Source organism: Gopherus flavomarginatus, chromosome 1 (assembly GCF_025201925.1).
Source record: "Gopherus flavomarginatus isolate rGopFla2 chromosome 1, rGopFla2.mat.asm, whole genome shotgun sequence".
Classification (NCBI taxonomy): Eukaryota; Metazoa; Chordata; order Testudines; family Testudinidae; genus Gopherus; species Gopherus flavomarginatus.
This window is the reverse complement of record NC_066617.1, coordinates 125,294,535-125,322,408: the sequence shown is the minus strand read 5'-3', so window position 1 is coordinate 125,322,408 and position 27,874 is coordinate 125,294,535. Positions and strand designations below refer to the sequence as shown.

Below are 27,874 nucleotides of genomic sequence, written 5' to 3'. Positions count from 1 at the left end.
AGCCGGACCAATCCAAGCGGAGCGCGCTCTGTAGAGACCGGAGCCGGCTGCCTTCGAAAGGGCGGGGAAGAGCGCGCGCGGGCGGGAAACCGAGGAGCTGCTGCCGCCGCCGAGAGCGAGAGGTGAGTGCGACGGCTGCAGGCGGGGTGGGGGCTTCGGATGGGCAGGCTGAGCCCAGCGCGTGGGAAGGGCCGGGGTGAGTTCACGTGGGGCTGGGATAGGAGGAGCAGGGGCATCATCCCTCTCTCACCCCCCGTGTGCCACGCAGGGAGGGAGCAGGGGAAGGAAGGGTAAAGGGAGGGGTGGAGATGTAGGGGGAGAGAAGTGGCAGGGCGGGGTATTAGAGCTGGGTCAAGAGCTGTTCAGTGACGGACTAAAACAGAAGCTGAGGAAATTCCCTCTCAGCGCCCCCCTCCCCAAGCACAGAGGTTTAGGGCTAGAAGGAGTCACTGTGTTCTTCTAGTCTGACCTGTGTAACACAGGCCCTGACTTTCAGCTTTCCCCTGGGGTTTTCCAGCTCCACTCCTTCCCCCACAAGGCTCCACCCCACCCTGCTCTTCCTGCCCCCAACGCCACCCCCATCCCCTGAGGCTCCACCCCTGGTCCTCCCCCTCCTGTCAGTGCCTCCTGACCCTGATTATGGGGAGGTGAGGGGGGGTGAGAGGAGCTGATCAATCTGTGGGTCTGTGCTATTTTTTTTTTCTGTGGGTGCTCCAGCCTCTGAGCACCCACTGTGTCGGTGCCTATACTGTCTAACGCAGAACCATAGGACTTCCCTGGACTAATACCTTTTTCTGGTGGTGGTCTTTAAAGCGGTATGAATGTCTAATATGCAAAAACATCCCCACCACTTCATTGCTAAAGAACAATTCACTACCTCCAGCTTCAGTAAATTCTTAGTTGGGTTGGACAGGCATTGTCCACCTAGTCCTCACCTTCCCTTTTTTTGTGGCTTGTCATATGCTCTGTCTGCTTTTGACTTTAACTATCGCTCTTCTAAGGAAATTCACCAATGAATCACTATGTGAGCATTCTGGTACAGTTTGCCAGATGCACATTTTCCGTATAAACATCCTCTACTCAGCTGAATCATCTTCTGCCTCTGCTTAGCCTATTTGAGATGTTTGACTGTGCCTCTCTACAGGGTGGAGCATGTAATTTAACACTTTCCTTCTCTTTTAAAAACGTTCTTTATCCTTGGACGTGGTCATTAAATCTCTTGACATGATGATATTGCTGCACTTGCCATACTCCTTTTATTTGCTGTTGACTGATACTTATATTGAGTTAATTTTAAGTACAGTAGAACTTCAGAGTTATTAATACCTCAGGAATGGAGGTTGTTCATAACTCTGAAATGTTCTTAATTCTAAGCAAAATGTCATAGCTGTTTTAGAAGTTTACAGCTGAACAGTGACTTAATACAGCTTTGAAACTTTATTAGAAAAAAAACTACCTTCCTTTTATTTTTTAGTAGTTTACATTTAAAATTGTACTGTATTGGCTTTTTTTTGGTCTCTGCTGCTGCCTGGCTATGTACTTCCAGTTCCAAATGAGGTGTCTGGTTGACTGGTCAGTTCCTAACTCTGGTGTTCATAACTCTGTTCTTCTGCATGCTTTTTAACTTTTGCGAGCTTGGGATTGTTTTCCTGTGCGTTTTAATGAGATCCTGAATATCTCATCTTGCTTTTTTATTGTTGAATTATCTAACGCAGCTTGATAAGCCACAGCTTGCCTTGCTTTAGTTGATCTAACTTTAAGCTTTTTGCTGTGCTTTGCTAACATCATGGTTCATTTTAGAGTTTGACTTTTCTGAGGTTTTATTTTGAAAACTGGATGGCAAGTGAGATACAGAGCTTGTCACCTCTAGACTGCTGGCTTGAATCCATGCAAGTTTGGTAAGTGAAACCAGTCACTATCTGAAGATTGTTCAGTGACCTATGTGAAATGAGCCAGTGGTCTTTGTTCAGTTCCTTAGTGTCTGCATTAGAGAAAAAGCCACTAATAATTGGTGCACTTGTTGGCAGCGTCAGCAGAGAGAGGCCAAGGACTGAATCATTATGAACAATGAACTTTCTCTCATAGAGCTGGATGCTCAGTTTAACCTTGGCATAGCATTTGTAGGAATGCTTGCATTGCCACTGCTCATTCTATTCCTGTCATTTGGATAAATTAGGTACTTCAGTCTACAGAGCTGCCAGCCTGGTAACTTTACCAAATTCACTTGCATAAAAAATTAAGGGAGGTTATCCCGTTGATGATGTCATTTTCAGATTCACGAACTTGTGATCAGATATAGTGGATTCTGAACAGTGCCACCTGTCCTATATAGTAGATAGCTTAATCTTGCCAAATATTTTCTGAAATGAGTAATATATGCAATAATTTGTGTGATTCTGTCCATGGCAGAGCTCCTTTCAGTTATTCTGACTCCATCTTCTGACAGAACAAAGTATTTTAGCTGGACCTTTCATCGGTTATGTTGTTATCTCATGATCAGTGTTTAGGAAGTGACAATAGAAGTCTGTTGGGGGATTTTTCCTTTTTCTCTCTCCAAATCAGTGTTCCTGCTGACGTAACAGAGGATGTCATATTTTTATGTTTTGTTTAATTTTGTATTACTTTCTTACTGTAATACAGTGAAGATCATACTGCAATACAAGGAGTATCATACACAAATATTTATTAACTTAATATATTGAACAGTGTTTTGCTGCTGTTCTAACTCTTATAGAATAACAGACATAATCCCATAAGTCCCATCATGATGGTTCAGTGCTTTTTAGCAGGTCACTATGTAATTAATTGTGATATTCTTATAGTTGCATTTATGAATAGTCAGCTCTCTGTTTTGTTGTGCTAAAGCATGCTCCAATGCCTATTAATAGAGATGACAGACTTCCACTGACTTCTGTGGGACTTGTTCTGCCAATTTGGGTCCTGAGTCACTTATGTTGAAAGTCTGGCAGTGTGCTAGGGATCCTGTCATTGACGTCTCCCTGTGAATTAATTTATTTAAGTTAACATGAGTGTGTTTTTTGTTGAAGGAAATGTGTAATGCCCTCTAGTGGGGATTTTGAATACTGACAGGATCTCAAAAATTAGTACAAAACTGGATTGGTATTTAGCAAACAGAGTGGAATTACAGGCATATAATTTAATGTAATATATTCAATGTGATTTTACAAGAAAGTACTAAATGATGTCCCGTTAATAAGCTTGACTGTTTTGTTCATAATACCATGGAAATTATGGAGGGTCTCTGGTCGTTTCCCTGCCATAGGAGGATTTCTCTATATGATATATTTGTATAATGCTTTGTCCTGTGTAGCTTGAAGATATATCAGCTTATGGAATTTCCCCCATTTCTTTACTACAGTCTAATGAATTTATAGAGATTTTTAATAAAATATATTAATTTTTTTTTAGAGAGAATTGCTTGCTTAAGCAACATTTATTAATAAAGGACGGGTCCTTTCAACTTTGAAGATGTCAGCCATTTCAGGTAAACCAAAATTAGGATGGTAACTGTTCATTCCACCACCATTTAACTGGTTTCATCAGATTTGTTAGAAAACTCTGTTTTCAGTGCTTGTTGCCTCAACAACAACTGTTTTCTTCAGGTTGAAAATGATTTTAATTGCTATAATTTTTTAAATCACATTTTCCTCCATATTTCATTTTGGAAACTTTTTTCATTTCTGTAGCTGTACACACAGAAGTTTGTAAAAGCTTTCCTGGCTTCTAACAATTTCAAAGTGGTTTTAATTTTTTTTTTAAGGTATCTTTCACAGGCCACTAGTCTGTAACATGACTTGTTCCTTAGGGTATTTTCGAAGGAAAACCTCCATGTTTTGTTCTGTTTCCAGAAAATCTGCAATGAGGATTTTTGATACACAGATTTACTGTAGCTGCAGTGCATGAGAACTATCATGGTTGCTATTTTTGGATCAAAGCATAACATTTTTGAAAAAATATGTTGGTGTAGTTATCTGATGGGACTGTAAACTGTTTCAGAAATATTGCTACATTCATCTAAAGAATGCATGATCTAATTTAGTCCATTAAATGGCAAATGCAATGAAGCCACATACTGAAACACTTGACTTGAATTCACCCTAGTGTGCTTAGACACAGAGAAGCAAATTTATATCTTAAGCTGTACTCCTAAAAAGCTGTGACTTCTTTGCTGTGCTTGCAAACCTATGCAGAATTCATGCTCTGCAGATCTTCTACTTCTAGACCTGAGGAGGGACATATCAGGACACAGGGTAGAGTTAGGAGCGTGGTCTATATATTTTAGCACGTTCCCCTATCTTCCCCTGCTTCTGTCCTCAGTGGAATTAATATTGTTCCTGATATGAAGACTTTTCACTGTGCAGCTGGACAGAGCTTGTGCACGCAATTTGGAATATTTGAAAGTAGCATGTTAATGCTATTTTCACGGTGCTAACATGCATCCCTGTGTACTAAAAGTGGTCAAGGCCAAATTTGACTATAGGATCACAAGATGAAGAAGATCTTATTATATCACACTGGTCCCATCAGTCCTTGAAATCTATGAATCTGAGTCCATTCCTGTGCCCAGGTGGATATAGTCTCTCAAAAGTTACACTATGACATGATTTTTCTACAACAACCAAGCTAATCATCCATCATCACAGTGTGGCAGACTTCTCCTAAGTTGCAGCAAAGAAGAGTAGTGGTTTATTAATATTAATTACAATTGTGGTTTGTTAATATATTTGTTATTTTACACATTCAGAATACCTCATGAATATTAAATATTTTAAACTCAGCAAGAGGCTTGTCAAATAGCTAAGAGAGTACTAGTTCCATTTTTCCAGACGCTCTTGATTGTAGATTGGATTGTTGTCAACCACTGAATGCAAAATGTCTAATGTGATTTGAAGTTGTAATTAGCAAAATATACATGTTACAATGTTATATTTTTCTCCCTCTCTCACTTCAGTGCTAAAGGAGGAGCTGGTTTCCACTGATAGTGAGCTGCAGGCAGTAGAAATCCAGATTCAGGAACTTCTCGAAAGACAACAGGAGCTTATACATAAGAAGACGGTGTTAAAGAATAAAATAAAACAATTTTCAGAAGATTCAGAGGCTGGGGAAAGTGAAGAAACTGAAACCTCAGCTGAGGCATGGAACAAACAAGGTTTACAAAATCAAATTCAATTATCTTTACCATTTAATGTGAAGAATGTACCAAGAATTATCAATGTTGGTGAGCTAATGAAAGTTAGAGTATGGTATTTTGGCCCACCTGTGTTTCATGAGGAGTTGCTTTTTGATTTCCATATGGATAATTTTATTATTGTACCAGTTCCTTTTGCTAAGAAGTTTTTGTTGTTGTCTTGGTTGGTTGGTTTGCCTTACATTTAGAGTGAAGCTTATGTTTGCTTGCTCAGATATTCCTGAATACTGAAGTGGGCTATGCTGGGCAGATTCTTCTAAGAACTGATTATCATCAGTTTTCTCCTTTGCTTGTTATGGAATCATCATTTGGGAACTTGAAGTTACTAATTAGAATATAAAGTTAAAACATTTTTTGGTGTGGGGGGGTATCTGTTAAGTATCCTGGGACAGATTCTGCCCCCAGCTCTACCACATAATCCATTGTCGTCTTTGAGCGTATCTGGTATAATGAAGGCAATTTTGGTCAGGTAAATAAACTCTGGCTCTGCTTGGCTGTAAAAGGGGAAAAAAAAAATTTCTCCTTGTATATTTTCTCTGGATTTGCTTGTTTCTCTGCCTTGTACTTGGAGGAACACTGGTTTAAGAGCACCCTGAAAAATAACGAAAGCATCAGGTACAGTTGTAGGGCCTAATCCTGTAAACATTGAATACCAGGCATAATGCTTTTTTCCATTTACATTCATTGGACTAATATTATGAATTAAGGATTAACATTTTAGAGTACTTTAGTGTGTGCCTGCTTTTTTTGAGCATTAATACACATTACAGGGTGACTAAATCTCTAAGCCTGGCAACATATTGTGTTTATATTTTCAAAGTATCTGCAAAATGTTTTTATGCAAGTCATAGACTTATGCACACTATTCCTCAGTTTATACGTGCAAATCTTATGGGTGCTGTTTTTCAAGTCTTTTGAAAATTTGGCCTGATGTGACATCACATTACTTTCAGTAAAAATTGCTTCTATATTTTAATTGCCTTTCCTTTTTATGTTGTTTTAACTTATAAAATGTATTTTTACTGCTTGCTCCTTTTTATAGACTTCCCATGGTGTGAGAAGATCAAAGCTGCACTTCGTAATAGCTTTAAACTCCAGAAGTTTAGGTCTTTGCAGCTTGAAACAATAAATGCTACAATGGCAGGAAAGGATATATTTCTTGTCATGCCTACTGGAGGTGGAAAGAGTTTGTGCTATCAGTTACCTGCAGTATGTTCTGAAGGTACAGTATATGAGAATAAATGTCATGCACCAGTAAATGGATTTCAGTTTTCTCTTTTGTATGGTTAGTTGTAGAGATGTAATGCTATATTTTTTTTTTTACTGTAAATAAAATTATCTAACGCTAAGTATTATTTGGAATAAGGAACATAATTCCCAATAATGGGAGGAAAGAGCAACAATTTTGAGACAAACTTATTGTAGAAATATATTTCTACTAGTTCTCTGTATTTCACTTTAAAGGGACACTGTCAGCTTAAAAACATAAAACATCTTGCAAACGCTTATTTTAAACAAATTTCTTTGTCTAGGTCCTAACCTCTTTAGCTAATTAAAAGTGAGATATTAAAAATCAAATTTTTTCCTCACTAAATTTGCTCTGTTTTTCTTGAATTTCAGTTTGTACAATGTATATCATTGAAGCCAGTTTAGCTTTTGTTTTTAAGTCAATTTCACTTTCTTAGTGCTAAAGTGCTTTATTTCAGATGTTGCAGAGGAATGTGTTTTAACAACAGTTGCTTTATTGGGATTTTTTTTTTTAATTGTGAAACCATTTTTATTGGCCTTGGATTTTAAAAAAGCAATTTTTTACAAAAGGGCCAACTTGTTGCTTAGCATTGTTTAGTACATGGCCACTGTATACCCAGCCTGCTTTGGTTAGATGTATTAGTGCTTTTGTTTGTTGCAACTGAGTTTATTTGTTTCAATTCAGTCCCTAGTGAGAAATCATATGAGCTAAATATTTTAGATAAGTAAGATGAATGATTATTTGTTTCAGGTTTCACACTTGTGATCTGTCCTTTGATCTCACTTATGGAAGATCAGCTAATGGTTTTAGAACAGTTGGGAATTTCTGCAACTTTATTAAATGCTTCAAGCAGTAAGGTATGTTTAACTGCCATGCGACATTGTTACCTTTATTCATGTTTATGAACATTATGTGGATATTATTGACTAACTCAGCTTTGCATGATTGAATGAAAATTTATAAGCCAAAGGACATTTTCCTACCAATCCTTACCATGATATTATTAATCTAAATCGAATATACTGCAATCCTGTTTAAAACCAATAAAACAAGCCAAAACCTTGCATGAAGTGAATAGAATTTTGTGGGACTACGTTAGGGACATAAAAATATTTTGCAAGTTATGCACATATTCAATACTAAATTTCTGGATTTAAAAGAAGATGGACATTACTGTGTTACTTAGTAATATGTTTAGTAATGCAGACTCATATACATGGAATCAAGTCTCTTATTTCTGGGTATACGCTAACTGCCACAAAGGGCAGAAAGGATTTTTTTTCCCTGGTGATATGGCATTATGGAAATGACTAGCTGCATTTTGTGTGTGGGTGTGTAGTTTTTTGGTAACTATTATCAGATAGTAGCCGCTTTCAGAGGCAGGGTACTGGACCTAATGAATTAATGGCTTGATGTGGTTTAACAAATTTCAAAAATGAATGTCTCCAAAAATCTAATAGTAAAGATTACAGTCTGGGATATTTGTTTTGCATAAGGAATATTTTCTCGAAACGTAGCAGCAGAGATGTGGGTGGCACTTGATATTCTACAAAGAAAATAAACACCCTAAATAATACAGTATAAATATTCAGAGTATATTTACTTCCTTTTTCTAAAATAATGCTAATATTTATTTGTTTTTAAAATATAATCACTTTATGTGTATCTACAAAAGTCATATGCTGGGTGTAGTGGTGTGTTTTGTGCATCTAGAACTAAGGAGCAGGAGTATGATATTCTGGTTTGTCCATTTCCAGCTTTCTTCTTTGTTTTTTAACAGGAACATGTAAAGTGGGTTCACACCGAAATGCTGGATAAGAATTCGCAGCTAAAACTCATTTATGTTACTCCAGAGAAGATTGCAAAAAGCAAAATGTTTATGTCAAAACTGGAGAAAGCTTATGAAGCAGGGAGACTCACTCGTATTGCTGTGGACGAGGTTCATTGTTGTAGTCAATGGGGACATGACTTCAGGCCTGGTATGCCCATCCAGAAATATGTATGCAAAGTTATTCAAGCATGCATAAATGATGAGTTAAGCCTGAAATGAAGGGAAATGTTTTTCTTTTGATAGTGAAGTGTATACTCAAAACACAACACAGAAAATACTTTTACATTGGCTCAAAGATTTTTAATTTCATTAATTCGGTACCATTCACAAATAACTTATGGCCTTGTCTAAAGGCCCAAGTTCGTTTAAGTCAGGGACATTTAACTGTGGGTTACATTGGCAGTTTTCCAGGGGACTGTGAGTTGCACCTTATTTGCATAAAGTGGAACAGATTGTGGCTGTCATCTCTGATATAGATATGCTTCCTGTGGAAAATACAAGTCTGTGTAACTCTCTTCATGGTGCTTAATACCTCTGTATTGAAGGTGAAAATACCATAGCTACATGGTGGATTTTCATGGAATGCACTTTAGTCACCTCTAGTGTCATTTACAAGAAGAAAAATCATGCAGCATTTTGGTTTCATGTCTGGTCAGCTGCATAAAACTAGTTTTTATCAATGCTGTTTCTCAGCCTATGAGAGAACTTGTGATTCAGTGTACAGATGACTACAGTATCATCTACTAAACTTTTTCTGGACTTTTCTTTTAAATTTCTTACTAAAGAAAGTATTGCCTACAAATTACACATAATGGGCTTTATCTCTTTTTGCTAATGACAGCAGTTGTTTGTTGGAAGTGACACAAATCAAAATGTAAATTATGAATGTTTGAGGTTTTTTAATGTTAGTTTTGTTTTCTAATTCTCTTAACTTGAATACATTTTAATAAACAGTACATTCTGAATTCAGGTAAAAATCTATTACAAGGCCAGTCACTCCACTATATCAATATGGCATTGCCTGCTGATCACTTCATTTGGATTTGTAAACTAGTTCTGTTATTACTTGTTAAGTTGCTGCAGATTTGATGTATTAATATATAACTGGTGCTGTAAGAAACCAAATCTTTTTTCCCTTATTCTTATTTAGACTACAAGTCACTTGGTATCTTAAAACGACAATTTCCCAATGCTCCATTGATTGGGTTGACTGCAACTGCAACAAGTCATGTTCTGAAGGATGCTCAGAAAATTTTGTGTGTTCAGAAATGCATTACCTTTACTGCATCTTTCAATCGGCCCAATCTTTACTATGAGGTATGTATTGACTTGATTTGATTTGAAGTAATACCTATGAGCCCCTGTTATGGACCATGACACCATTGTACAAACACAGAACAATCGGTATGTTACGCCTTCTGGAAGTTCTATAGTTCTAGGACAAAATGAGAGCACCAGCAACAATTATATGATTTCATTCAGAGTCTGGCTCCTAACTGCCCCAGGTGCCTTTGAGAGTATTCTCCTTTCTGTAGTGGTGATTTATTTGCCAGAAGATAGTGTTCTAATAGTTAATTTACCTTGAGGACAAATAATAGCTAAATTTATTCTGGGTTTTTTGGAAATGTTTAATTCCCACAGGATCCTTCCAAGCTAAGTCTCTGGCAGATTGAGTTCTCTTGAATATTTTTCTATCTGAGGAAATGACAGAGAAGTGGAGGTGGGGGAGGTGAAAACTCAACAAAACAGGAGAAACTCAGGAGTATGACAAAAATAACCCTGAATATTAAGAGATTATCTTAAACAATTAGATTGTCATCTCCTCCTCCCCCATCCCACTCCCTGTTATCGAAGTATTTGTGTTCTTAGTCTGTTTTGCTTATTTCTTAGATGGTCATTTTGTTTTTTTTTTAAGTTTACTTCAAACTAATTTTTGCCAGCTTGATTCTAAACAGTAGCTGGGAACTGGGAGTTGTGTACTGGTACTGAACTCAAGGCTTTTGTGATTAGTAATATTGGAAGCAATCCTTTCCTATTTTAATGAGCTAGCTTCTGAGCTGGGCCTTGGTGCTTCACCATAATATCTTGTTAAAATTTTGTATCTTCTCGCCTTTAGTAGAATTTGGGATGCTCCATACATTGTGAGAATGGGGTTTGGCAGACTAGGATGTTCTTAATTGAATGGCAGGTGGCAAGCACTGGCTGCTACAGCCAGTATTTTAATTTAGAAAACTGATGTAATTGTCTGGAAAAGTTGGGAACTTCTGTGGTTCCTTTCACATTCTTTATTGGACAGCTTTTGAATGAGCTCTTTAGTTGTGATGGATCTTTACACTGTAGAATAAGAGTAAATTAGTCAAAGGGAAGAGTAGATGAGTTTACTGTATTAGGAAGAGTATAGTAATAGGAATATAGCAAATTGGCTGAATGGCCATTTAAGAGTTCTTTGCTAATATACACAATATGGGGGGGGGGGGTGTGGTTTTTTTTTTTCAGGTTCGTCAAAAACCTTCAAACAGTGAGGACTTCATTGAGGATGTTGTTAAGATCATCAATGGAAGATACAAAGGGCTCTCAGGTAGACAATATAAAAACTAATGCTTTTTAACTTTTTGTTTAAGGCAAAGTTACAATAAAACAGTAACATAATAGATGGTATATCACTTGTTTGGGATCAGGTTAATATTCAAAGAACCTGGCTAAAGGTTGCTGGCTGGGGAGCCCTCCTCCTCTGAATATTCTAAAAACTATGACCAAAAATTCTAAATAGCTATCCTCCTCTTGGTGCATCTCTTGTGTACGTATTTGGTGAGGAAAGCTTTCCCTGTACAAAGCCACAATTCTAGGGAGGGTGGGGAATCCACACATTTTCAATAACGTGCAATACACAGTTTAGTTGCTAACAGTCAAAAATGAATTAATTCTGTGTCAAACATAGATCCTTTACTGGAGCATTAAATAAGACAGGTTGGGATCTCTTGGAAGCTGGCATTTTGTCCTAAGACGATTCTCTTTAATAATTTCCTGTGAAAACAATCTAATTCCTGAACACAACCACCATGTGTGCAAGTATGTTCCAATTTTCCCTTCAACCTCTCAACAGAGCACCTACCTGGTAACAAAAATATGATGGATGTTAACTGGAGTGAAATGCCATTCATGCAGTAATTTTTATAAATTGGAGATTTATATCCCCTCCCCCATATAGAGACCCACTCCTCCAGATCAATTTATTTGTCCAAATCCCTCTCCCATCTTTTCATTAGCTGTATTTTTTATTGACATCTTTTTTAATAAAAAATGTATATATCTTAGAAATTAAACATTTTGTTACCCGATCAACTTCTTTAATTTGGTTAAAGGTCTAGTTAGAGCCACCTTGTATCCAGATTTCACAATTAAATGTTTGACTTGTAAATATTGAAAATATGGGATCTATATATTTAAAGTATTACATACCTCTATCGGTACAATTTCAGACCAGGCCCCAGGAGCAGCTGTCTGAATTGCGTAATTTCAGCTCTTATCCATAACTAATAATCACTTTGATATTTCCTAGGGATAAATTCCTGATTATTTAAAAAAAAAAAAAAAAAAGTAGCTAGGAGAGAGGGGCTCGGCAACAGGAATTTAGAAAAGTTGTCCAAAGCTGCTAAGATGGTCTGAAAGAATATATCACATTCCATTTATGGTGACCTGACTTTCTCTTTTCAACCCAACCATTAGCATACAGTCCAGTGAAAGCTATACAAGAGACCTTCTTTTTAGGCAACCTCCTATGTTATGGAACTGCTCCAAAGTATCCCCAAAATGTGTGGAGAACTCATCACTATCAGAAGACCCCTTCCATTAAGCATCCCAATTTAAAAGCAAAACAAAAGTAACAAGATATGTAGTTCCAACATTGTATTGTCCCTTATTATTTGTCTATTTAGATTGTAATCTCTTTGGAATAGGGCCAGTGCCTTCCTGTGTGTGTTCAGTGCCTAATCCTTGATCTTGATTACGTCTTTGGACATTACTCCAATACATATAATAATAAAATTTTGAAGTTCCTTTCAGTGATAGCTTAAAATAGGTTGAGCTTTATTATGAAAGCAATTTAAAGGTGCTGCGAAATACCCTGTTAGAATGAAAACGCTTTGGAAAATGGAGAGACAAGGTGGGTGCAGTAATATTGCTTATTGGATCAATGTCTGTTGGTGAGAGAGACAAGCTTTTGAGTTTACATAGAGCACCTCTTCAGGTCTGGGAAAGGTACTAAGAATGTCACAGCTAAATACAAGATTGAACAGTTAGAGAGTTTAGCGTAAGCGCACAAAGAGACCATTCAAGGTCTCTTAGACCTCCTGTAGTCATAGGACAAAAAAAGAAGGTTGGGGGTTACAGATTATTGTAATAAATCCGATGTCTTTAGTAAGAGCATGAAGGCCAGAGGAGGGACTTCAGGAAAGATTTATTTCAGTATGGGGAACCCCTTCTTTGCCTTCATATTACCCACCAACCTCTCCAAGCTCCTCAGCAGAGGCAAGTTCCCCACAGACCAGGACACACAGTCTCAAAGCGGCACCAGACTCTGCCAGAACAAGAGATGCAAAGCTGCAGACCTGTGTTCACTGCTACAATGATCAACACACCTTTCAAGAGCCATGGATCTTAAAACATGTGATGGAGCTCATCCAGGGCACTAAATGCCCCAGTAAACAATGATGTGGGTGAAACCAGACAATTGCTACGCTCTCAAATGAACTCTTATAGTAAAATGATAAAACACAAGGTGTTTTTATCACCTGTGGATGGATACTTTTCACAAAGTGATCACTCTATATCTGGCCATCAGTCCTCGTCTTCAAAGGAAACCTGCACAATGCTTTCAAAAGATGAGCCAGGGAGCTTAAATTCATAACTTCGCTAGCCACTAAAAACCATACAGACAGACACTGGATTTATGGCTTATTACAACAATCTATAACCCACTAGCCCCCCTTTTTGTCCTGTGACTACACAGGCATTAATGGCCACTTCATCTTGAATGCTAAAATATCTGTTCAATCTTGTATTTAGCTATGATACTCTTCACCTGCCTGCTAAGTGAGGTTGGGCAGTTAATTCCCCTCTCTGTGCCTTAGTTTTCCTGTTTGTAAAATGAGCTAATGATAGTGTCTTCATTTGTAAAACACCTTACAGTCTACTGATAAAGTGCTATATAAGACCGTGGTGGTATTGTTACATTGTTTTTATAAATGGTATATAAGGAGATACCATTGCTATCTAAGCAGAGTGTCCAAAATTGGAATTGATGCGGAGACTGTACTGCTTTTTCTGCTTTTGCATGGCCAAGCATATTATTGAGTCCCCCAGTGTTTGGGAAGTTTTGCACACTTTCCTCATGTTTTGTCAGTTCCTTTGGACAGACAGGGGATGTTATCTTCAAGCCATTTAATCCTGCACCTTGCACAAACGTGAAGTTCACTTACATTTGTTTAAACACTTCATTGCCATAAAGTGGGTTTTTTTGTTTTTCTTTTTTCTTTGGTACAGGAATTATCTACTGTTTTTCACAGAAGGACTCAGAGCAAGTTACCATTAGTTTGCGGAAACTGGGAATTAAGGCAGATGCTTACCATGCAAATCTGGAGCCCAAAGATAAGACCAAAGTTCACAAGGGATGGGCAGCCAATGAAATACAGGTTAGGTATACAATTATTTCTATAGAATTATCTGACTTAAATAACTATATAGATCTGTATCCTGATGGTTTAATGGTTGTACTTCTGTTCAGGTCGTAGTGGCAACAGTTGCATTTGGCATGGGAATTGATAAGTCAGATGTGAGGTTTGTAATTCATCATTCAATGAGCAAATCCATGGAGAACTACTATCAAGAGAGTGGACGTGCAGGTATTGTGAACAAGTTGACTTCTACTGATAAAGGGAATAGACTTCCATAAACTAATAATCTTGTGTTCGTTGTTATGCCATTGTAATAGAGTTCGCAGAGGGCCAGGCGGCCTAGTGGTTAACACACCCAGTTTCTAGTCTCATGGTTCCCAGTGAGAAAGGCCATTAGTCCAGTTCCTAATTCTTGTATGTAGCTTATCTTCATGGCAGGGTTCTTAATATCCTTACCCTCTCCTTTCTAGAGTGTATAAGGAATAGACACTCCTTATACACTGAAAGGAGTGGGGTGGAAATGAAGTTTATGCCCCTCCTGCAACAAGGGCAGTTGGTAGGGGAGCCCAGGTCCTCCCTCAGATCTCCAAGTCCAATATAAGTGAAAGAAAAGACAACTAAACCTTCAGCCCCAACTGGATAGCTAATGTGATGACAATTTTTAAAAAAGGCTCCAGAGGCAGTCCCACCAATTACAGACCAATAAGCCTACTTTCAGTATTAAGTAAATTGGTTGAAATTGTAATGAAGCAGAGAATTGTCAGACATATAAATGAAAATAATTATTGGGGATGAGTCAACATGGCTTTTGTAAAAGAAAATCATGCTTCATCAATCTATTAGAGCTCTTTGAAAAGGGGTCAACAAAAGGGTGATCCAGTGGCTATAGTATACTTGGGCTTTCAGAAAGCCTTTGATAAGGTCCCTCACCAAAAGCTATTAAGCAGAGTAAACAATCATGGGACAGAGAAGAAATCCTCTCATGGATGAGTAACTGATTAAAAGACAGGAAACAAAGGATAGGAATAAATGTTTAGTTTTCAGAATGGAGAGAGCTAAATGTGGGGTCCTACCAGGACCTGTACTGAGACTAGTGGCAAAGTTTGCAGAAGATACAAAATTACTAAAGATAGTTAAGTCCAAAGCTGACTGCAAGCAGTTACAAAGGGATCTCACAAAACTGGGTGAATGGGCAACGAAATGGCAGATGAAATTCATTGTGGATAACTGCAAACTAATGCACATTGGAGAAAACAATCCCAATTAAATGTACAAAATGATGGGGTCCAAATTAGGTGTTGTGACTCAAGAAAGAGATCTTGAAGTCGTCATGGCTAGTTCTCTGAAGACATCTAGTCAATGTGCAGCAGCAGTCAAAAAAGGTAACAATGTTAGGAACCATTAGGAAAGTGATAAATAATAAAAGAGAAAATATTCTAATGCCTCTATTTAAATCCATGATATACCCACAGCTCTGGTCGACCTATCTGAAAAAAAGATATATATTAGAAATGAAAAAGGTACAGAGTAGGGCAACAAAAATGATTCTGGGTATAACAGCTTCCATATGAGGAGAGATTAAAAAGACTGGGACTATTCTTTTGGAAAAGAGGTGACTAAGAACCCCCCCTTAGTCACCTCTTTATAGAGGTCTATAAAATCATGAATGGTATGGAGAAAGTGAATAGGGTAGTGTTATTTACCCCTTCACATAACACAAACCAGGAGTCACCCAATGAAATTAATATGTTGCAGGTTTAAAACAAACAAAAGGAAGTACTTCTTCACACACTGCATAGTCAATGTGTGAAACTCATTTCCAGGGGATGTTGTGAATGCAAAAGCTATAACTGAGTTCAAAAAAGAATTAGATACATTCAAGGAGACTTGGTCCATCAGTGGCTATTAGCCAAGGTGGTCAGGTATGCAGTCCCATGCTCTGGGTGTCCCTAAGCTGCTGAGTGCCAGTTGCTGGGACTGGTGGACAGTAGGATTACTTGATTATTGTCTTGTTCTGTTCATTCCATTTGAAGCACTTGGCATTGGCTGCTGTTAGAAGACAGGATACTGGACTAGGTGGACCATTGGCCTCACCCAATATGATGGTTCTTATGCTAATATGTGTTGTGCTTTTGGCCTGGTTCTCTTTACACTTAAGGCCCCTTTACACCATTCTGGCAATTAAAGAGGTCTTAAAGTGGGCATAAACTACATTTACACTCACTTTATGGGCTTTTTACACTGCCAGGGTGGTGTAAAAGAGCCTTAATGTAAATGGAAATCTGTCCCTCTGCCTTCTGGTTTTTAGCCGATTCTTGTTTTGTGACACCCATTGTTACCAAAATTACTTCATAATATGCAGATTTTTAGCTGATCAGATGTGTGCTATTTGTATAACTTTACTTGGATGTTTGACCCATGTCTTTTATCATGGTTTTCATCCTAAACTCTCTCTTAAGTGATCTATGAGCTGTTTACGAGATTCATTTCTTTCATATGGAACTGCAGCCACCTACTGGGTATAGAGCATCAGCTGTTGACCAGTGCACACCAACACTACACATCATCTGAGGGCAAAAAGTGAATAATACCATCCTAGCTAATTAAAATTACAGGGAGAATTTTGGTTGGTTAGAATTTGGTCAGTACACTACAGGTAAAAAATGTTTACAGGACCATAAATAGTGAAGACCTCTGTTTTGTTTTATCTGAAAAATGACATCTCCTACAGAAATACCCCTTAGCACCTGCTGTAGCATTGGTTAGATATTGATTCAGAGGGAATAGTGACATAGTAGAAGAGAGAGAATGCAGCAGCATAAGCTGAGGAAAACTCAGTGATACTCAAATCTTGGAAGACTGGACAGTTGCTGGTTTTCCTTTGGCTCGATAGTAATGCACAAACTCAGGGACAGGATTTGAAGTTACATGGAAGGTTTCTGAGGGCGTCATGAAGCAATTGACTGAGATTTGAACACTGCCTTTTCTTCATATGTAGTTAGGCATCAGCTTCAGTACTGGCGTAAGAAAGGCACAACTTCTACTGAAATCAATGGGATTTTGCATCTGCTTATACTAGTACTGAACTGTTTGCAGGTAGTGTTGGGGATGATGATGTAGATGAAATAAAGTTGATGAGGTAGGGACCACCAGTTAATGGCTCTAACTGCTGCTCCTGGATGTTTAGTGTAAATTCACATTACACTAGTGCTGTTTACACCTACTTAAACTTGTTTTATGAAAGTTTATGCCATTGCTCATGTTACTACTGATTTGACTTACTTTTCCATGTGGGGTGCATTTACTCCAGCTGCATAGGCCTTGCCAACCTTATGGGAATGGGAGACAAGTGCATGAGAACACCCAACAGTACGTAGTCCTACCAGAAATCAAAAGGAAAAATTGTCACTCATCCTAGTTAGATAAAGCAGAATTGTTGTTCAGTAGAATGCTTTGTTAGAGTATTTCCACAATGTGATAGCAACACTTGAGGATTTGATTCTCTGTAGCTCAGGAGGTGTAGTGGCAGTTAAACAGCTGCCTTTGTACTAAATTCTCTTTTGTTGGCCCTCTTGGAGGCCTAATAAAATGGCTGAAATTGTGTAGGTGACAAATGTTTGATATAAAAATGTGTGTGAATTGAATTAATGTCAATGCATGTTTTTAGGGAGGTATTTTTCATAAGCACCAGTGCTTGCCTATCTCTGCTTCCTTTGACTTCCTATGTACACATTAAGACTGTACTTAAGCCATAAAAGGGCCTTAAATTTAAGTTCTGCAGAGTAGAATAGATTGGTTTTGGCAGTTTTTGATTAAGGAGCAAAATGTTAATCATCTGTATCTTTTATTTATATAAGAATATGGTAAATTCATCTTTCTTTTCCTAAGCTTTCTGTGGTATTAACATCTTAAAGTTCTCTCAGTTGATAGCATATGCCATATTCTCTGTCATACAGATGTGGAGCCTGTTTGCACACATACAAGTATATAGGGGCAGAATTCGTTTCATTTCATGTGATGTGTGATTGCTTTGATGCTCCCCAGGAGTACCCAGGGTTGTGAGGGCTACCTGCTCTTAGCATAAAGTAGTCTTTCTTTGCCTGCTGTGGATCAGCGCTCTGAAACCAACAGCCTCTGGGAGCACAAACACTGTCTTCCAGGCCTCTGCAGACCTCACTCTCTCTGTACAGGTAGCGACGGGTACACACCAACCCCCGAATGCTTGGAGCATTCCCTGTGGCCTCCAGCCTCTTGTCCCCAAACACTCACAGAATTACTGATCCTGCTAGTCCCAAGGGAACAGTGCACACCAGTTATAAGATTCAGTTTAGGCCCAACACTTGGCTTAATACCACAGCTCTTAGATATATTTATAGTGAAAAGAAGAATACGTTTATCAAACTATGGAGATTCAGGTAATGGTGAGTAAGAATATTGGAAATGATTACATATAAAACATAATTGCAACACCTAGAGCAGTGATTCTGAAACTTTTGTACTGGTGATCCTTTTCACAGAGCAAGCCTTTGAGTGCGACCTCCCCTTATAAGTTAAAAACACTTTTTATATATTTAACACCATTATAAATGCTGGATGCAAAGCGGGGTTTGGATGGAGGCTGACAGCTCGCGACCCCCTCATATAATAACCTCATGACCTCCTGAGGGGTCCCAGCCCCCTGTTTGAGAACCCCTGTTCTAGAGACTAAATGAAGAGATGAATCTGTCTAAAGAAGTTTATTTCACTCAAAGTTCTTGTCAGTATTTTCAACCAAGCCTGTTGAGACACCTTTTTCATGAAGCAAAATGCTGTCTTTTTACTCTCTCAGTGGAGGATGACTGGGCATCCCCTTTGTCTCCCCAGATGTATTCAAGAAAAACTTTGATATCAACCTCAAGATAATGTTTTCTTCCTCTACTTTTTCCCTCTCCTTGTTAGTTCATTTTACAATCCATCATTTTCATTCACTTCAGGTTGGTGAAAGGGGACCTATTGTGAATGGGACGATGCTCAATTTACATGTAAATGGATAGACATCTCCAGTCTGTCAGGCAATCTCCTTGATATAGACTTTGAGAGCATATTTTTCAGGGTGTGTGTATATACATAACTCCTTACATAGTATCTGTGTACATTTCACAGTGATAAGGATGACCAGTGTGACAGTGGCTTTCATTTTGAGATCTCACTGTACATTCTTGGAACCAGAATGTGCATACAGAATCCAGAGATTCCTGTAAATCCTCTGCATTCCTTTGTCAGTTGGCATTAATTAGTTCTTGGGTCACAGTTGCATGTTCATAAAACATTTCTTTTTTTGTTCCTAACTTGTGAAAAGTCTAAATGAGAACTCTAAATGGTGGTGTTTCAAATGCATTGTAGGTCGAGATGACCAGAAAGCTGACTGCATTTTATATTATGGTTTTGGAGATATATTCAGAATCAGCAGCATGGTAGTGATGGAGAATGTGGGGCAACAGAAACTATATGATATGGTATCCTACTGCCACAACATGAACAAGTAAGTTATTCTGGCTTTCTGATTGTTTTTGTCTTTTTACTTAACTTTTCTTCCATGCTTATAAATATTAATAAGGAACAGTCACATATGCCAGGATTTGCATATCTGAAGCTCATCACATTTTATCTAGCATATGAAATAAGAATGTCAACTTACTCCCCTCCCTCTCTCTCTCTCTCTCTCTCTCTCGCTGTTTTAAACATGTGCACAGAAGAAGTAAAAGTATTACAGCTGTAATACAAGTCAACCAAAAGCATATAGGTTCAGGCCCCTTTCAGTGTATGTACTGGAACATTCTGCTTTTGAGATATCAATACATAATAGTCATACTGGATCAAAATCCTGTTTAATCTGATACGCTTCAGAAGAAGGTGGAACTCCTGCCCTTGACAATGTTCTTGGCCAGTTAGTGAATACTGTACAGCAAGGGTAGGGGAAAATCTTCTTGGCCTAATCTAACAATCAATAGTCCTTGTCATTTTCATCCTACTTACTGGAATTGCAGATGCTGTTCGTTTTCATGTAACTAATCTTTCCTATTTAAATAGGCTGTTCAGTCAACAATAGTCATAGCAGTGAATGCCATAGATATTGATATGTGTGTAAAACAGTATTTCCTTCATCAGTTATGTACATCTTGAGTGACCTCTTTTTCTTTTTTTGAGACCAGGTAGGATCACTTAAGTCACTTTCTCAGTACCATTCATTTAATGTAATATATATGTGCATCTGCATTTTACAATCTCCTCTTACTCTTGCCTCATCTCTAAAAATATATCTATACTCTCAGGTGTCGCCGTGTATTGATTGCTCAGCATTTTGATGAAGTGTGGGATTCTGCAAACTGCAACAAAATGTGTGATAACTGCTGTAGAGAGAAGCTTTGTAAGTAAACTGATGTTTAATCTGAAAGCAGATAGTAGGGTTACTATATGCTTCAAAGAAATGTCCAGTCTAGACAAGGTGTTTAAAGCCTTCTGAAAGGGGAATTTAACTAATAGGTCAATCATATAGGCAGGCTAGTAGCACTGCCTATTTATTAAGGTTGCTCAGCACTTCCCATTGCAAGACTCTGTTTTCATTTGCTTATAAATTTGCCTAACTTTAACCATTTGGGCCAAAATGTTCTGTGCTGCTGGGTGTCTTCCTTAAGCTAAATTTTTAAATTTCAGCCAAAACAGTTCAGCTTTTTTCAAGAACTAGACTAAGAGAGAACATGTTGTTTTGCCCATGTTGAAATATATTCCGATGTCCTTTTCTTTGAGAAGCTCTAGTGCCCTAATGCTTTGCAGCTGGCACTTGAAATTTGGCCAGGGGTAGCTTTTGTGTCAGATGTGCCTTTTTCCATCCGTGTGCAAATCTGCCCAAATTTGTCTTATCTCTTTGAAAAAGTTAAGTCACACATGTAGAGACTATTTAGCATTCAGCAGCTAAAATCTCTGAAGATTCCATTCGCGCTGGGTGTTCCAGCCCCCAGGCCTCCTATGTGTGATCAAACTGCACATGTGTCATCCCCACAGAGCAGCTGAGCATGGTCTAGTCCAGGGTTGTGGATGATCAAAAGGACTTTCCCTGTAATTGCTGCTCTGGACTGAGGTTGGGCCAGGCTCTGGAACTGAGAGCAGGGAGGCTGTCTCAGCTGTGCTCTCAATGGCTCTCTGCTGGTGCCCAGGCTGCATAGAGGAGAAAGGTGCCTGATTTAAATGCAGAGGGGACTAGATAGAGATTGGGGGTGAGGGAAAGGAGTTGATTGGGACATGGTGCTTGGTGGGGGTGGGGAAAGAGAGAGAAACTGGGAGTTGAGATGTTTGGTACTGACTGGGAATGGAGACTGAGCATTGGGATGGTGGGGAGGCAGGTCTAAGGAGTGCAGATTGAGACTGTGGTGGGCAAGGAAAATGGGATTGAGATGAAGAGCCAGGGTTGGGAAAGAGAGAGGACTGGGATAGGGACGGGTTGGAGGGGATGGGACAGAAGGAGGAACAGGCAGAAGGGTCTGTGCCCACTAGAGCATGCTGTTTTTCAGAGCCTGGATTAGAATCAAAGACTCCAGTATCTCACCATTCCTCTGCTATCAACAATTAAACACACTGGCAAAGTGTGTGTGTCATTCCCCCCTCTAGTGCTGGTCCACATAGAGGATGACAACCTACAATTACTCCTTTACTTTTGCACTGAATGAGGCAGGGGTTCTATGGGAAAAGTAGTGTGTGATCATGTATTGAAAGACTGATCACATTAGGGCTACAGGTTTGTCGTGGTGGTGGAAAAACTCATGGATACTGTGGCTTATCTGACTACCCTGTGGAAAGGTTCTTGGTGGGTCTAGGGGGGAGGAGAGAGGTTGGAGAGCAAGCCCACCTTGCACTCACCCTGCAGTGGCAGGTCCTATCCTATGGGGCTGGGCGTTGTGGGCTGGCACGTGAGATTGCAGTGCCACTCACGTTTTGGCCCTGCCACCTCACTGTGACAAGTGGGGGGATGGCCGAGCCAAATCTGATTGAGTGGTGTTACAACCAGATGCACAGGGTTGCAGCACCATTCACTCAAATTTGAGCCAGTCACGACAGAGGGCCGGAAGAGCCAAACCTGAGCAGTGCTGTCATCCTGAGTGCCAGGTGACAACACCCAGGGTAGTGAGCCAAACCGAGCCTTGCAAGACACCAAAGCTACTGCCACCTGTGCCTGAGGGGTGTGTGGGGCAGGTTCATGGCCCGCTTCCCAGGATCCCCCTCTCACCAGCCCAGGATGATGATTGTAGTGCCACAGTAGAGGTGCTGCTGTGAGCAGTTGGTGCCCCTTTGGTGGGTTAAGGAGGCAGTGGAGGACAAGGGCACTGGGACACTATAATTTTGAAGCGGGATAGTTGAATTTCATTGGTCAGGGCATTTTTTTAATCAAAAATCACAGAGCAGTCACTGAACCTGTGACTTTTACTAAATTAACTGTGACAACTCTGATTTGTGATTTTAAAAAAGTGCCATGACAAATCTGCAGCCCTAACAGTCATACATGTACACAAGGGGGCAGAACGAAGGTTACAGACAATTTTAATTCTGGCATTTTGTAACTTTTGAGTGCTTTTCTTTGCAATCTCTTAATAATGTTTTTTTTAACGTAATTATGTTAAGAATACAAAGAGTACTCAAGGAAGGAATCCAAACACAGCAGTCCTACCATTTACATAGCACCTGTCATCCAAAGATTTCAGAGTGATCTAAAATATCGCAGTAGCCCTGTGTAGTATCAGCTTGGAGTAAAGCACAGGGAATCCTGATTCTCAAGTCCCCAACTCTGATCACTAGATTACATTCCTTCCCTGTGCACTCTCTATTTTTTTTTCTTCATATGATGGGCTGGGAAAGACACGTATGAAGATTTTTGAATTACTTCTTTGGGATACAATGTTTAGAATTTGCTTGTATGCAATACTATTTTTTTTGTAAGTATTGAAGTATTAGATAATAATTAGAGATGAGGTTTGAACAGTAAAGTTTAGACTGGAACTGAACATAAGCCTAGTTTGGATATTCAGATCCTGGGTTTTCATTTGGACCTGTATCTAATAAGAACTGGTCCGTGAAAAATATTTGAAGGATGACCTGTCTGATTGCTGTTTTATTCTCAGACTTCTGACAGTCATGCCAGTGGGGAAACTTACCTTAGTAGCATTAGGTTGGGGTCTGTGCAACTTGCTGTGAAAAAGACACTCCTTTCAGTGACCCACATTGGATGCTGTTACAGTCTGTCTCATAGCCATTTTTACCCATTTTCCCATTGGAATAAATTTGTTTGAGACTTTTTTCTGTTTAAAAAAAGTGTATTCTGTCTTTAGTTTGTAAACTCATTGAGACAAGAAATGTCTTATACAGAGCTTTACAGCATATAAATAACTTTACTTTGCTCTGTAAATGTTTCAGAATAAATACCACTGTGGAGAGAGAGAACCCAGTTGCAAATAATCTATTACCTAGCTTGTGGGTCGGCAAAATGCCACAAATAACAAAAACACTAAAGTCACGCCACACATTCAAATAAGATTTAAATTGCTTTTTACCCTAAATTAGGAGACTTATTCATGACAAGCTACTATGAAATCCATCTTTAAAAAACTATCTACATGTATCAGCTTTATTATTTGAAATGTCAGTGGTGTTCTTATTCCCATTAGAAGGTAGCTGGGAACGGTCTCAAATTCTAGGTAGAATTTTAATCCTAAAAGCTTCAATAGTATATCAGTGTTTCAGATGACTGACAAAATAACCAGCCTGAAGCTGCAAAGACTTGAGCACATGCTTAACTTTATGCTCTGAGTAATGCCACTAAAATTATTGACTATTCAATGTGTAAAGTTCAGCATATATGAAAGTCTTTTCTGGACTGGAGATTAAATGGTTAAGTACAAGCATAAATGTGATTTGTGATTATCATGTAGTATTCAAACATCTGAGTTCGAAGATTACAGCAGTATAGAATTGTTTATTATAATTTATTGAAAAGTAACACCTCTGGCACAGGTTGCTTTGTTTTGAAGTACTAAGGCCTCTTCTTTTCCTTGTAGTGTTTGAGAGAATGGATGTAACGGGATACTGCAGGGATCTAATCAAAATACTAGAGCAAGCAGATAAGATGAGTGAAAAAGTCACTCCACTGAAATTAATCGATGCCTGGCTGGGCAAAGGTGTGTCAAAGTTAAGAGTGGCTGATGTTGTTTCTCCAACACTCCCTCGTGATGAACTGGAGAGGATTATTGCCCATTTCATTCTGCAGCAGTATCTGAAGTATGTGTGACCATTCATTCGTTCCTTTGAAATCTACTAATTACCCTGTGTTATCCGGCACTTTACCAACCAGAAAGCCCTAGAAACGGGCATTTCTGATATCTCCCAATACAAATCTTCAATAGGGTTGCCAGGTGTCCAGTTGTCCCTGATGCTCCATATGTTGCTCCTGCCCCAAGTGCTAGCTCTGCAGCTCCCATTGACTGGGAACCACAGCCAATGGGAGCTGCAGGGGCGGTGCCTGTGGCAGAGACAGTGTGCAGAGCCGCCTGGCCGCACCTCTGCCTAGGATCTGAGGGACATGTCGCTGCTTGCGGGAAGCCACCCAAGGTGAGTGCTTCCCAGATCTGGCACCCTGAAACCCCTCCCGTGCCCTAACCCTCTGCCTGAGCCCCCTCCTGCACCCAAACTCTCTCCCTCCGTTGGTAGTATAACTCTTTAGTTAACTTGAATTTTTGACTAACCAGCACTCCCATTCCCCCAACATGCTCGATAACACTTTTACTGTACTATTATCTCTGCAACAGTGCTGTTTTGGTATAATATTACAGTAGTGGATGTTTTAGCAATTCCTTCATTTCGGAAGCTGCTAATCTGGCTATAAAAAGTTTGCACAGAATATTATTTTTCTGTTTACTCTTGAAAAATAATCTCTCTTTTTTAAGACAGAAAAGTTGAAAATAAAAAAAATAGAAATTTGTGGTTTAAAGTAACACTTTTATGTTTTTGTAGTTTTAAAAAAAAGCAGCTTTTTTATTTTTTGGGGGTGGAGTAAATACTACATTTTTTAATGATAGTCCCCAATCCTGCAACAAGTGCCATGGAAGCAAACTGATTGCTGCACTTGTGCAGCACTACACTGACTGCAGTGAGATGAGATGGGCAAAGAAGGTTGCCTGTGCAGAACTTATTGCAGTATTAGGGGTTTACTGTGGCATGAGAGACTTAAGAAAACACAATGAAAGTGACACTGCTATTCCATGTATGTGTGCTGCTTTCTTTTCAAAATAAGGACCTCTGAATATATGGGACTCTGACATCCCATGGTCCTAACTTTCTATCATGCACAAAAAATGGCAAAAGATTTACACACTTGACCTTTATGAGCCTAAGTGGACAGGAAGGTTGACTGAGTCAAAATATTCCTTTTTTTTTCTTGCTTAGTGTCCAGATATCCTATTATTTGATCCCCACTAGACCAAAGAGTAGTGCTGAAAAGTCAGCAAAATGAAATAAGGTATAAAGTGCCCACTGTAAGAGCCAATCTTGCCAACTCCCATTTGAATTTACTGATTATTTGCTTGCATAGGTGCAACAGGATCAAGGAATTAGTGGGGCATCTGTTCAGAACAGTTCCTAAATGTCTCCACATTTTCCTCCTTATATCTATTCTGCCCACTCTACTCTTGTTTCCAGTGTTTTCCTCTGACTGTGGCTTAACTTTTGCAGAGAAGACTTCAGTTTCACAGCATTTGCTACAATATCCTACTTGAAAATAGGACCCAAAGCTGCTCTGCTGAAAAATGAGGCACATGTTATCACCATGCAAGGGAGATCAAACAAAAAAAGTGTTGACAAGGTATTTGTGTGTGTGTATACATATTGACTACTTATATGATTATTTTCCATTAGTATTTTCCACAGCTGGTTAGTGCCTGTTTACTATGTGCAAATTTAAGAATGTTTTCCTCAGTGTATTCCCCCTCTGCCTCATTAAATATGTTTCTTTTGATCCTTTGGCAGTAGTGTCTTTCCAGTTACACATCTTAAGATGCAAAATGTAAGAGGGTGAGGAGGAGGGGGGAAAAAGTTCAGTACATATTTAAAAAAAAAAAAGTTCAGAAGTGTTGTGTTCTCTTTACCTTCACTTGAGCAGATTTACTCATTCTCCCTGTGTGTAATACAATGGAATTAACATGAGTGATGAATGCATTTAGACTCCTATTTCAGCAAGAATATAATTCTAGGTAATATTAAACCACAAGACTTAACAATTGTCACTGTGAAGTGTCTCTTACAGCTCTCATAAGTTACGGATTCCACGTTAGGCATTATAGTGATGTTGATTTATATTTGAAACCCTTTTGACAATAAGAAGTCAAAAGCTATGTAGCTGTAGCAACATATTCTTTCCAGTTACACCTATGCAAATCCTTAGCAATGCTATCAGTTTTAGTTCAGGTAATAGGGATTAACAACTTGTTATGTAACAAGAACTTGGATCAGTGTTTAGACTTGTTTAAAAGAATTGTTGCTGTAGTCACTATTTAAATATAACTGAAGCAGTCTGTAAATGCTATTTTAACTTGCCTCTCTATTTCCAATTAAAATACAGGTTAACAAGAGTGGCACTTCCATAAAATTAGGGACCACTTACATTCTATAGCTATTTGGACATAAAGTTAAAATAGGTACAGATCCTGCCACATTTTGCTCATGTAAGAACTGTGCCACGTGAGCAAAAGTTTACAGAATCGGATCCTTGATCACCTCTAATGAGGCTGCAGTTGGTTGCTCAACAGCCATGTTGGCTTTATTGTTAGCAGGAATTGGTCATTTGGATGTGTGAAATAATTACTCTGACTAGTCTGAAAATCTCAAGTATTTACATACAGCAGCTTAATAGAATGTGTCGTCGCTACATCATATGTATTTATCATAGATGTTACTGCCTTTTAAGGAGTATTTCAGGTTCAGCTGCATCATTCTCCTGAATGTAGTAGGTAATGTGGGGCATAATACACTGTTAATGCTGCCCTGTGTGCATTATCTTTTGAAGAAATTTGGACATGCCACAGGAACATCTCACAGATGCTGTTGTAAAGGAGCAGAACAATGGCCACAAAAAGAACTCATCTCTGCATCACCCTTAATAAGGCTTGATCATTATAGTATGTTCTCAATATGTATTGTGGAAGGAGAAAGAGAGTTTGTCTTAACTGAGCTATGTTTATGATCCACAGGTCAAATCTCCTCAGTCTTCTAATTCTGGAGGGATTGGTGGAAACATACGAGAAGACATCTCTGAGACTATCCAAAACTCTGCTGCAAAGAAGACAAAAGCACAGAATCGGCGTCATTGTGAGAACAAACCTAAAGCAAAGAAGCTTAAGCTTGAGGATGATGACGACTAGTTGGTAGTCCTGTACTGAATTTTACAATGAAAAATGTATCCAGGATCCCACCATTTCTGCTTCTTTGAGAACTCAGTGCAGAAATATAATTTGTATTTTATTAATTGCTTCTTTTAAATGCAAAGGATTTGTGTGTTTATCAGAAAGGTTGGGCAAAAAACAAATATATGCAATTTCTGAACATACAAGCAGACAAAAAACTGGCATCATGCAGTTCAGTAGACAATGGAGAAACAAAGGGTTATCCTCAAAATAATCAGTCCATATCTGATGTCTCCTGCAGATCATTTCTGTATATATTGCTTTTTTTAACCCTCTTTTATTTTACAAAGCACACAATGTCTGATAGTAAAATATACTGTAGTAATGCACTTAAAACTCATATAAACATAAAGCATCCTCATTATACCCTCTAGTTACACTCCTTCTAATGATGGGGAAAAGCAAACTAAACAGTATATATTCACATACACAACA

The 27,874-nt window shown here is 38.7% G+C and overlaps 1 protein-coding gene across 3 annotated transcripts; it reads left to right on the top strand.

Annotated features, from left to right (window-relative positions):
• The first annotated feature begins 33 nt into the window (after positions 1–33).
• RECQL (RecQ like helicase) lies at positions 34–27,874 on the top strand. 3 transcript variants are annotated; one of them, XM_050968700.1, is made up of 16 exons: positions 34–122; positions 1,801–1,898; positions 3,430–3,505; positions 4,973–5,170; positions 6,252–6,431; positions 7,209–7,315; positions 8,239–8,437; positions 9,440–9,606; positions 10,786–10,867; positions 13,831–13,979; positions 14,072–14,189; positions 19,344–19,482; positions 20,273–20,367; positions 24,044–24,263; positions 25,713–25,842; positions 27,227–27,874. In XM_050968700.1, exons 3-16 carry the CDS (start codon positions 3,490–3,492, stop codon positions 27,395–27,397), a joined length of 1,971 nt encoding a protein of 656 aa, XP_050824657.1. In that variant the 5' UTR covers positions 34–122; positions 1,801–1,898; positions 3,430–3,489; the 3' UTR covers positions 27,398–27,874. The 3 variants fall into 3 exon arrangements, with proteins under 3 accessions (XP_050824657.1, XP_050824662.1, XP_050824669.1); XM_050968712.1 differs by lacking the exon at positions 34–122 and adding an exon at positions 179–196; XM_050968705.1 differs by lacking the exon at positions 1,801–1,898.